Source organism: Oncorhynchus clarkii, chromosome 30, assembly GCF_045791955.1.
Source record: "Oncorhynchus clarkii lewisi isolate Uvic-CL-2024 chromosome 30, UVic_Ocla_1.0, whole genome shotgun sequence".
In the NCBI taxonomy this organism is placed as follows: Eukaryota; Metazoa; Chordata; class Actinopteri; order Salmoniformes; family Salmonidae; genus Oncorhynchus; species Oncorhynchus clarkii.
The window spans coordinates 48,099,734-48,112,990 of NC_092176.1; the positions used below are offsets into that span (position 1 = coordinate 48,099,734).

Consider the following 13,257-nt stretch of genomic DNA (forward strand, 5'->3'; position numbering starts at 1 on the left):
ACGGTCGTTCAGGGAAGGAGTGATCCAATCAGCGCTGCTCGTCCCCCAACATCTGTACACGATTTGATCAATTTTTTAGCAAGAACGTAAATGCTTTGCCATCATTTCATGCATCCACGTATTAACATAGACACTTTTTTTTTGCGAGTTGAGATGACAAATGTTTATGAAATAAATAGCTACTTTGCAACAGCGTTGACAGACTTGCAAAAGTTGAGGCCTGCTTTCAGATTACATTTTTGGTCAGGAAATGACAGCTCTGCTCGACCGTCCTCGTTTTCAGCATGTGATAAAAAACATGCCAAACCGTTATCTTCGCCATTTGTATTGTCTTGTGTAATGCCTCTACGTTGTTTAAGTGATTTAGACGTATGCGTACTCTGGTTTGCTTCACTAAGCTACTAAACAAAATATTTTTGGTTGAAATTGACGAAACTATGCGCCATTAAAGCTCACACATTCGATAATCCAGTTATGCGGGTAATATGCGTAGCTACAGTAAATTAAATAAAGATATTTATCTAACTACACCTTCCCTTGATCCTAATGAAACACTTCGCATATGCACGTGTTGACAGGTCAGTCAGCTGGGAGGAGGCGTGTTGGGTTAAATCAGGACATTTTTATGCAAATGTAGACGCTCCGCTACTCTGCTTCGGCTGTTTCAACCCTGTGTTTTCCTTCCCGTTTTTTTATCACAGGGACATTCCACGATAACAGAATGATGTAAACAAAACCAATGATTGCAAAGTTAAACAAACTATACCAGTGTATGCACAAGGACTACTTTTAACAGTTTCCAGTGCACATTTTCCAAAAACACATTTACTTGAACACCGCTCGGGGCTTGGTCTGACCCCAAACTACTACATGGGGTCAGTTCACTTCCATGAAACGTTTGCTATGTTGTGTTACGGTTTGTACTGAACTGAACTCGTTTCCCTAAAATGTTGTTCAACGTTCTTGAACAGACTTTGAGTTACATTTGCTCCATTTGGAAACAGAATTATGGCACTACTTTTAACAGTGGAAATTGTTAAATGTAATCCTTGTGCATAGAGTTGTATGGTTTGTTTAACGTTGCAATTGTTTGACATATATTTAAAGTGAAAAATCTGATTTTCAGCATCATTCTGTTACTGTCATTACGTTCTGTCATTCTGTTACTGAATTGCCCCACACTGTTTAGTCATATCATCTAAAAATTCACACTTATTTTATTAGAAATACTCATCCTATGATGTGTAGTGACCTATTTTGATGTATAGCCTATTATTTGATGTCTATTCGCAATTACCAATAATGATTAGTGTCTGAAATATCAAGCTGACTTACAAAAAGTAAAAAACATTTATATGTGGTTTATCAATAATAAACAAATCAATAACAACAAAATGATGAAATAAATGTAATGACTAAACTTCCTCCTCTCCGGTGTAGTACAGTCAGTCAGCCAGCCAGTAGATCAGTAGATGTCCACTCCTACGGAGCATGCGGGTGGTATGTCCCAGACCCACCCGGGTCCCTCTCCGTGCCCAGGCCGGTCCCCAGGACCAGGCCCCTCCCCTAGCTCCGGACCCCCCAGCGGACCCCCCAGCCTACAGGGGCAGGGGGCTGGGGACTACCTTCAGGACACCATGCTCCCCATGCACCAGGTAATCCTCAACACTACAACACACCCACAGTGCTGAAGTTGCTGTATGATACAGTATATAAAATATGCCACAGATATCCTATTGAATGACTATATGTAATTGTATGATATGTGCGCTATGCACTTCACTAAAGGCGAGCCACAGTATCCCAGGTTGATGTGAATGTGTTTCCAGCCGATGGAGGGCGTTGATGAGAAGGGGATGGGAGATGAGACGAACTATGGCCAGATGAAGGGAGTTGGGATGAGGGCGCTACACAGCGGAATGGGCCCTTCACAGAGCCCTCTGGACCAGCACATCAACCAAGGTAACACAGCGACAAAACACAGCACAACAAATACAGTAATGTAGAAAGCTATATACACTGAGCGTACAAAGCATTAGGAACACCTTCCTAATATGGAGTTGCACCCCCTTTTGCCCTCAGAACAGCATCAATTTGTTCTACAAGGTGTCGAAAGCATTTCATATGGATGCTGACCCATGTTGACTCCAATGCTTCCCACAGTTGTCAAGTTTGCTGTATGTCATTTGGGTGGTGGACCATTCTTGATACACAAAGGAAACTGTTGAGAGTGAAAAACCCAGCAGCGTTGCAGTTCTTGACACACTCAAACCGGTGCACCACCCTTTTGCCGTTCAAAGGCAGGTACATCTTTTTTCTTGCCCATTCACCCTCTGAATGGCACACAAACAATCCATGTCGTTTTATCTGTGTGTTTGTTTTTTAGATTTTACTGCTAGCTTTGGTTATCTTATGTGGAAGACAGTTCCATGTAGTCATGGCTCTGTGTAGTACTGTGTGCTTCCCAAAGTCTGTTCTGGACTTGGGGACTGTGAAGAGACATCTAGTGGCATGTCTTGGGTGTCTGAGTGTGTGTTAGCTGTTTGAACAGAGAGTTTGGTGTTTTCAACACATCAATACTTTTCAAAGACAAGTAATGATGCAGTCAATCTCTCGACTTTGAGTCAGGTAGATTTATCCCATGTAGAAACCTTTTTCGTGACTTTGAGTCAGGAGAGATTGACATGCATGTTATTGATATTAGCCCTCTGTGTACATTTAAGGGTCAGCTGTGCTGCTCTGTTCTGGTCCAACTGTAATTTACCTATGTTTATCTTTATGTCCCTGGGCAGTAGTCCAGGTGTGATGAAACTAAGGCCTATAGGACTTATTTAATTGATTGTGATGTCAAGAAAGCAGAGCTGCACTTTATTACAGACAGACTTCTCCCTATTTTAGCTACCATTGCATCAATATGTTTTGACAGTTTACAGTCCAGTGTTACACCAAGCAGTTTAGTCTCCTCTATTTGCTCTGTTGCCTCATTTACTATCACCAACACATTGATCCACGTCATTATTTATATTTTCTAATATTTAGCTCACATATCTGAGGTCTAATGTTTAACACACATATAGCACACATACCTGATGTATAACACACATACCTGATGTATAATCTACAGTACAAAACACATACCTGATGTATAACACACATACCTGATGTATAATCTACAGTACAAAACACATACCTGATGTATAATCTATAAAACACATACCTGATGTATAATCTACAGTACAAAACACATACCTGATGTATAATCTACAGTACAAAACACATACCTGATGTATAATCTATAAAACACATACCTGATGTATAATCTATAAAACACATACCTGATGTATAATCTACAGTACAAAACACATACCTGATGTATAATCTATAAAACACATACCTGATGTATAATCTACAGTATCAAACACATACCTGATGTATAATCTATAAAACACATACCTGATGTATAATCTACAGTACAAAACACATACCTGATGTATAATCTATAAAACACATACCTGATGTATAATCTACAGTACAAAACACATACTTGATGTATAATCTATAAAACACATACCTGATGTATAATCTATAAAACACATACCTGATGTATAATCTACAGTTTAAACCACATACCTGATGTATAATCTACAGTACAAAACACATACCTGATGTATAATCTACAGTACAAAACACATACCTGATGTATAATCTACAGTACAAAACACATACCTGATGTATAATCTATAAAACAAATACCTGATGTATAATCTACAGTTTAAACCACATACCTGATGTATAATCTACAGTACAAAACACATACCTGATGTATAATCTACAGTACAAAACACATACCTGATGTATAATCTACAGTTTAAACCACATACCTGATGTATAATCTATAAAACACATACCTGATGTATAATCTACAGTTTAAACCACATACCTGATGTATAATCTACAGTACAAAACACATACCTGATGTATAATCTACGGTTTAAAACACATACCTGATGTATAATCTATAAAACACATACCTGATGTATAATCTACAGTACAAAACACATACCTGATGTATAATCTACAGTACAAAACACATATCTGATGTATAATCTATGTATAATCTACAGTATAATACACATACCTGATGTATAATCTATAAAACACATACCTGATGTATAATCTACGGTTTAAAACACATACCTGATGTATAATCTACAGTACAAAACACATATCTGATGTATAATCTACGGTAAAACACATACCTGATGTATAATCTACAGTACAAAACACATACCTGATGTATAATCTACAGTATAATACACATACCTGATGTATAATCTATAAAACACATACCTGATGTATAATCTACAGTACAAAACACATACCTGATGTATAATCTATAAAACACATACCTGATGTATAATCTACAGTACAAAACACATACTTGATGTATAATCTATAAAACACATACCTGATGTATAATCTACAGTATAATACACATACCTGATGTATAATCTACGGTTTAAAACACATACCTGATGTATAATCTACGGTTTAAACCACATACCTGATGTATAATCTATAAAACACATACCTGATGTATAATCTATAAAACACATACCTGATGTATAATCTACAGTACAAAACACATACCTGATGTATAATCTATAAAACACATACCTGATGTATAATCTATAAAACACATACCTGATGTATAATCTACAGTATAATACACATACCTGATGTATAATCTATAAAACACATACCTGATGTATAATCTACAGTACAAAACACATACCATAATTGAAAAAATTGGGCGTGCAAAATTATTCAGCCCCCTTAAGTTAATACTTTGTAGCGCCACCTTTTGCTGCGATTACAGCTGTAAGTCGCTTGGGGTATGTCTCTATCAGTTTTGCACATCGAGAGACTGAATTTTTTTCCCATTCCTCCTTGCAAAACAGCTCGAGCTCAGTGAGGTTGGATGGAGAGCATTTGTGAACAGCAGTTTTCAGTTCTTTCCACAGATTCTCGATTGGATTCAGGTCTGGACTTTGACTTGGCCATTCTAACACCTGGATATGTTTATTTTTGAACCATTCCATTGTAGATTTTGCTTTATGTTTTGGATCATTGTCTTGTTGGAAGACAAATCTCCGTCCCAGTCTCAGGTCTTTTGCAGACTCCATCAGGTTTTCTTCCAGAATGGTCCTGTATTTGGCTCCATCCATCTTCCCATCAATTTTAACCATCTTCCCTGTCCCTGCTGAAGAAAAGCAGGCCCAAACCATGATGCTGCCACCACCATGTTTGACAGTGGGGATGGTGTGTTCAGCTGTGTTGCTTTTACGCCAAACATAACGTTTTGCATTGTTGCCAAAAAGTTCAATTTTGGTTTCATCTGACCAGAGCACCTTCTTCCACATGTTTGGTATGTCTCCCAGGTGGCTTGTGGCAAACTTTAAACAACACTTTTTATGGATATCTTTAAGAAATGGCTTTCTTCTTGCCACTCTTCCATAAAGGCCAGATTTGTGCAATATACGACTGATTGTTGTCCTATGGACAGAGTCTCCCACCTCAGCTGTAGATCTCTGCAGTTCATCCAGAGTGATCATGGGCCTCTTGGCTGCATCTCTGATCAGTCTTCTCCTTGTATGAGCTGAAAGTTTAGAGGGACGGCCAGGTCTTGGTAGATTTGCAGTGGTCTGATACTCCTTCCATTTCAATATTATCGCTTGCACAGTGCTCCTTGGGATGTTTAAAGCTTGGGAAATCTTTTTGTATCCAAATCCGGCTTTAAACTTCTTCACAACAGTATCTCGGACCTGCCTGGTGTGTTCCTTGTTCTTCATGATGCTCTCTGCGCTTTTGACGGACCTCTGAGACTATCACAGTGCAGGTGCATTTATACAGAGACTTGATTACACTCACGTGGATTGTATTTATCATCATTAGTCATTTAGGTCAACATTGGATCATTCAGAGATCCTCACTGAACTCCTGGAGAGAGTTTGCTGCACTGAAAGTAAAGGGGCTGAATAATTTTGCACGCCCAATTTTTCAGTTTTTGATTTGTTAAAAAAGTTTGAAATATCCAATAAATGTCGTCCACTTCATGACTTCACAAATGTCGTCCACTCCACTTCCCACTTGTTGTTGATTCTTCACCAAAAAATACAGTTTTATATCTTTATGTTTGAAGCCTGAAATGTGGCAAAAGGTCGCAAAGTTCAAGGGGGCCGAATACTTTCGCAAGGCACTGTACCTGATGTATAATCTACAGTACAAAACGCATACCTGATGTATAATCTATAAAACACATACCTGATGTATAATCTACAGCATAAAACACATACCTGATGTATAATCTACGGTTTAAAACACATACCTGATGTATAATCTATAAAACACATACCTGATGTATAATCTACAGCATAAAACACATACCTGATGTATAATCTACAGTATAAAACACATACCTGATGTATAATCTATAAAACACATACCTGATGTATAATCTACAGCATAAAACACATACCTGATGTATAATCTACAGTACAAAACGCATACCTGATGTATAATCTACAGTTTAAAAGACATACCTGATGTATAATCTATAAAACACATACCTGATGTATAATCTACAGCATAAAACACATACCTGATGTATAATCTACAGTACAAAACGCATACCTGATGTATAATCTATAAAACACATACCTGATGTATAATCTACGGTTTAAAACACATACCTGATGTATAATCTACATACTGTTGTCTCTCCTGTAGGCTACATGCCCCCACAACCCTCCCCCCTGGGTGTCCCAGAGCACGCTTCCAGCCCCCTATCCAGGGGCGGCCCTACGCCTCCCATGCCCCCTCAGATGTCCCCCGTCCCGTCGGGCTCCATGATACCCCAGATGGACCCCCAGTCAGCCATGGGTCCACAGGGGCCTCTTGGTCGTGGCTGCTCCTCCTTTAGCCCTGTCCAATTACAGCAACTCCGGGCCCAGATCCTGGCCTATAAGATTCTGGGGCGGGGCCAACCGCTTCCTGAAAACCTCCAGCTGGCGGTCCAGGGCAAGAGGAGTCTGCCCACCATGCAGCAACAACAGCAGCAGCAGCCGAGCACTGGCAGCCCCTACAGCAGGCCTCCTGGTAGGTGACACTTAGGGCCAATTCCAAATGGAGCCCTAGACCCTATGCACTTGTGGAGATCTGAGAGGTATTGACAGGTGTTCGTAATATAGCAACAGCTCCACCTAGACCTCTTGACAGGCTAGGTGGAAGTTTCACCATATTGCTTAGGCTAATCAAATCCACTCAGATCATCACAAGGGGTCCTACTAATCACCCCAAACAACCCTAAACAACACCAAACAGGTACCCCAAAGTAGCCAACACAACCTCAAACAGGTACCCCAAACAAGTACCCCAAAAAGGTACCCCAAAGTACTCCAACAGGTACCCAAACAGGTACCCAAACAACCCCAAAGCACCCCAAACAACCCCAAAGCTCCCCAAACAGGTACCCAAACAACCCCAAAGCACCCCAAACAACCCCAAAGCACCCCAAACAGGTACCCAAACAACCTCAAAGCACCCCAAACAGGTACTCCAAAAAGGTACCCAAGCAGGTACCCAAACAACCTCAAAGCACCCCAAACAGGTACCCAAACAACCCCAAAGCACCCCAAACAGGTACCCAAACAACCCCAAAGCACCCCAAACAGGTACCCAAACAACCCCAAAGCACCCAAACAGGTACTCCAAAAAGGTACCCAAGCAGGTACCCAAACAACCTCAAAGCACCCCAAACAGGTACCCAAACAACCCCAAAGCACCCCAAACAGGTACCCAAACAACCCCAAAGCACATCAAACAGGTACCCAAACAACCCCAAAGCACTCCAAGCAGGTACTCCAAACAGGTACCCAAACAGGTACCCAAACAACCCCAAAGTACTCCAAACAGGTACACCAGACAACCCCAAAGCACCCCAAACAGGTACCCAAACAACCCCGAAGCACCCCAAACAGGTACTCCAAACAGGTACCCAAACAACCCCAAAGCACCCCAAACAGGTACTCCAAACAGGTACCCAAACAACCCCAAAGCACCCTAAACAGGTACTCCAAACAGGTACCCAAACAGGTACCCAGACAACCCCAAAGTACTCCAAACAGGTACACCAGACAACCCCAAAGTACTCCAAACAGGTACCCAAACAACCCCAAACAGGTACTCTAAACAGGTACACCATACAACCCCAAAGTACTCTAAACAGGTACACCAGACAACCCCAAAGTACTCCAAACAGGTCCTCAAACAACTCCAAACAGGTACTCTAAATAGGTACACCAGACAACCCCAAAGTACTCTAAACAGGTACACCAGACAACCCCAAAGTACTCCAAACAGGTACCCAAACAACCCCAAAGTACTCCAAACAGGTACACCAGACAACCCCAAAAAGGTACCCCAAAGGGGAAGCCTGGCTTGCAACCTTTTGGTTAGTTACTCCAGGTAGTGGTGGAAAACACTGCCAAAGTACCCCAAACAGGTACCCGAATGTACCCCAAACTTTTAAAGATCTGACCCAGGAGAATGCAGCCCAGTAGTGAAAATACAGGTTGGATTCACATAGTTTGCAGAATATAATCTTAAAGGGGAAGTTCACCTAAAACCACTTCTGGGCCTTTTGATCACTAAATTATTCCATGTGTTATTTCATAGTTTTGACGTCTTCACTATTATTCTACAATGTAGAAAATAGTAAAAATAAAGAAAAACCCTGGAAAAACCCTTGGTTTTTGACCGGTGGTGTATATAAAAACGTATGTGGACACACCTTTAAATTAGTCGGTTCTGCTATTTCAGCCACACCCATTGCTGACAGGTCTATACAATCGAGCACCCAGCCATGCAATCTCCATAGACAAACATTGGCTGTAGAATGACCTTTCTGAAAAGCTCAGTGACTTTTTTTACTCTGTTTATTAAGTTTTGAACATACACCCACACAGACAAGACAAAGCAATATAAATAATATACTCAACTAGAAAAAAAATACAAATAAAATAATAGCTTTAAAGATACCATACTTTAGACAAGTTAAACACACCAGGCAGGGCAATCTATAGTACAGGGACAGAGCAAACACCTCACCATTGTTCCTGTAAACAGTCAAGGGATAAGGGTGGAGAAATGCAACCTTCACAGAGAGTCATGGCCACAGACCGACCATCCACTGGACAAAAAAAAAGTTTACAATGCTTTAAAATAAAAAAATAAAATGATTATTTATGTAGGCGTGAACAAAATGTAAAAATAACTGGGAAAAACAAGCTCACACTTCAGTCTCTGCCTGGGCAAGATGAACAAGGCATCTGCGGACCACAATCAATAAGCACATGGACCTTAATGCCCCCCCCAGCAAAAACACAGAGAGAAGCTCCTCCAACCCTTAAGTCACAGACTTATTTTAGTATTAATTGGAATGCCATCAGAGGATGGACTGTTTAAAGTAAGACCGGAATGGAGCCCAAGCCTCATCAAACAGTTTGGGGTTCCCACGTGAATTGAATTGACTTTTTTCTAGTTTCAGAGAGCACAACACATCCCTCACCCAATATTTCTAAGATGGGGGAGCTGCCATCTTCCAGTTCTGTAGTATTAGCCGTCTAGCTAAAAGAGTTGTATAAGCAACAGTGTCCGACTGGATTCTTGATAGGGGGGTACCCATGGGCAGTACTCCAAAAAGGGCTGTAAGGGGAGACGGATCTATAACAGTGTCATATATATCAGAGAAACATTTAAATATTATTTCCCAGAAACCTGACAGTTTATGACAGCCCCAAAACATATGCAACAGTGTGGCTGGTTCCACCTTACATCTGACACAGGTAGGATCAAAATCAGATAATATTCTTCCAAGTTCGGCCAGTGGATACGGTGAACCACCTTGAATTGAATGAGGCTGTGTCTAGTGCTAAAAGAGGACGAGTGCACCCCGTGCAGCACAGATTCCCAGGCGTCTTCCCCAAGTTCCTCCCCCAAATCCTTTTCCCATTGAGTCTTTAAAGGCACCAAAGAAGGGTTCTGTAAGTCATGAATGATTGCATATACATCTGAAATTGCGCCCCTAGGAAGCTTGTTCAGCTCCAAGGTGCTCTCTATAGCTGTATTCGCAGGCCTATTGGGAAATCCAGGTGGTTTAGCCCTGACAAAGTTTCTAGTCTGGAGATAGCGGAAAAAGTGGGATTGGGGGAGATTGAACTTTTCCTGCAGCTGAGAAAAAGAGGCAAATGTATCATCAAAGAATAATTGGGCTAGCGAGGAAAGGCCTAGTAGGTGCCAAATGCCAAAAGCCCCGTCATTCAAAGATGGAGGAAATAAAATGTTCTGATTGATTGGGCCTGATAGAGAAAAGCCTCGGAGGCTAAAGGCTAAACGGAACTGATTCCAAATTTTAAGAGACTGCTTTACAATTGGGTTGGCACACCTTTTGCCTAGGGACACTGGGAGAGACGAGCACAGCACAGAGGAAAATGCTGCAGGTTTACACGATTCAGACTCCATCTGGACCCAGAGTGGTCTAGGGCCAGTAGGATCAGTCCAGTAGTATGTCTGAAAATTTGGTAGAGCTAAACCCCCCAATGACCTAGGCTTCTGTAAATGTTTTCTACCAATCCGTGGTACCTTGCCATCCCAAATAAAATGCATGAATGTTTGATCCAGTGAAATAAAAAAGATTTTGGAATAAAAATGGGTAAACATTGAAATAAATATAAAAATTTGGGCAACACATTCATTTTAATGACATTAATCCTTCCGATAAGAGAAAGGGGTAGCGAATTCCAAAAAGTAAAAGATTGTTTCAATCTGTCTGCTAGAGCAACAAAGTTTTCCTGAAACAAATTTGAATATTTCCTTGTCACTTTTACTCCAAAGTAAGTGAATTGATCCCGGACAATCCTAAACTGAGAACTTGTGAAAGAGCACTTTAAAGCAGCCTTGTTTACCGGAAAAGCTCACTCTTGCCTAGATTCAGCTTGTACCCTGAGATAGATCCAAACTTTTTAAGAACAGATAGGGCACGTGGCAATGAGGTATCGGGGTTGGAGATAAACAAAAGGAGGTCGTCAGCATATAGCGAGACTTTCTGCTCCCAGCCCGCCCTGATTATGCCTTGAATGGCATCATTAGAGCGTAGTGCAATGGCGAGAGGCTCGATTGCCAAAGCAAACAACAAGGGGGAGAGTGGGCAACCCTGTCTGGATCCGCGGTGCAAGTCCGTACCGAAGCCATGGGGGAAAAATAAAGAATCTTTATCCACGCAATGAATTTGGGGCCAAAGCCAAATCTATAAAGGGCAGCTGTTAGGTAATCCCACTCAACGCGGTCAAACGCTTTTTCGGCATCAAGTGAGACCACCACCTCCGGGTCCCCCGACGCTGGGGAGTACAGTATATTCATAAGGCGCCTAATATTGAAAAATAAATGCCTATTTCTCACAAAGCCAGTCTGGTCAGAGTGTATTACTTGGTGCAGCAAGCCTTCCATACGGATGGCTAAAAGCTTAGCTAGGATTTTGTAATCACAGTTTCAAAGCGAGATTGGGCGATAGGATCCACATTCCAGGGGGTCTTTGTTTTTCTTTAGTAGTAATGAAATTGAAGCCTGATAAAGACTAGGCGGTAGCTTTGAAGTATTGAGGCACTCTGCAAATAGTCGAGACAAGAATGGGCAAAGCAGACCAGAAAACGTCCTGTAAAATTCGTTTGGAAAACCGTCCGGACCCGGTGATTTACCACTTTTCATTGCGGACACTGCTGTTGCAATCTCCTCAAGCGTAAATTCTTCTTCTAGACAGTCATGGGAGTCTGTATCAATTGAAGGCATATTCAAGCCGTTAAAGAAGGAGTCAATCAACAAGGGGTCTTGAGGGGATTCAGAGGTGTATAGCGCAGAGTAAAATTGTTTAAATTGATCATTGATCTCTTTATATATAACTGTGGTGGCACCAGACGGGGTTCTTATTTGTGGGATTAAACGTGAGGCATCAGATTTACGGATCTGATGCGCAAGGAGTTGTTCATAGACTTTGTATCGAGCTCGCAAGAGTATCAGTTCAGCTTGCCTGGTAGAAAGCTCATCAAATTCAGATTTGAGTAGTTGGCGCTCTTTATGCAGATCAGAGGAAGGATCCGTAGCATACTTCTCATCCAATGTGGCTATGGACTCGCTCAGGTCCCGAAGTCGCTGGGAGCGAACTCTGTTTTGGTTGGCTGTATAAGAAATAATTTGGCCACGTAGGTATGCTTTGAGAGACTCCCATATGGTAGAGCAGGACATACCTGGTGTTGAATTAGTTTCTAGGAATAAGGTAATTTCAGAAGAAATTAAATTGACAAACTCCTTATCTGAGAGTAAAATGGGGTTGAGACGCCATTGATAACACCTAGGAGGTCGCTGGGGAAACTCTAGTTCAAGCACTAATGGTGAATGGTCAGAGATAACAATACTCTCGTAAGTACACTGCCGAAGGTTAGGCAGAAGTTTTTTGTCCAAAAAGAAGTAATCAATCCGGGAGTATGTTTGATGAACATGAGAATAAAAGGAATACTGTCTATCTGTAGGATGTAGGAAACGCCAGGCCTCAAACATAGCATATTTCTGAAGAAAGGATTGAATAAGTAGGGCACATTTAGATGGGCCTGTATTTGTTTGTGAGGACATTTTACAGTTGAAATCCCCCCTAAAATCAACAAATGAGAATCTAAATTGGGAATAGCAGACAGAAAGGAAGAAATGAAACTTGTGTCATCCCAATTGGGAGCATAAACACTAGCCAAAACAAGAGGGGTAGAAAACAGTTCACCGGTTACTATGACGTATCGTCCCTTAGGATCAGCAATAACCTTAGAAGCTACAAAGGGAGTAGCTTTATCAACCAGAATAGCAGCACCTCTTGATTTACTATGAAAGTTCGAGTGGAACACTTGACCAACCCAGTCCTTACGCATCCTAAAATGCTCACCAGTCCTCAAGCGAGTCTCTTGTAGAAATGCAATATTTGCATTCAAACCCTTTAAGTGTGTCAACACCCTCTTATGCTTCACCGGGTTGTTAACCCCTTTGGTATTCCAAGAAATGTACTTGATCGTATTATTTCGGCCCCTCTGGGCATTCTCGTTATTCAACCCTGTCATTAGAGCATAGAATGGAAAAGCAATGAGCGCCCAAAACCCCCAG

At 41.3% G+C, this 13,257-nt stretch overlaps 1 protein-coding gene across 1 annotated transcript in view; it reads left to right on the forward strand.

Annotated features, from left to right (window-relative positions):
• The first annotated feature begins 365 nt into the window (after window positions 1–365).
• Window positions 366–13,257, forward strand: part of LOC139389571 (probable global transcription activator SNF2L2) — a 57,335-nt gene continuing 44,443 nt past the window's right edge. Inside the window, exons 1-4 of the mRNA XM_071136390.1 lie at window positions 366–578; window positions 1,441–1,655; window positions 1,830–1,962; window positions 6,790–7,158. Coding sequence (XP_070992491.1) covers window positions 1,473–1,655; window positions 1,830–1,962; window positions 6,790–7,158 — 685 coding nt within the window. The 5' untranslated portion in view covers window positions 366–578; window positions 1,441–1,472. The remainder of the gene's footprint in view (window positions 579–1,440; window positions 1,656–1,829; window positions 1,963–6,789; window positions 7,159–13,257) is intronic.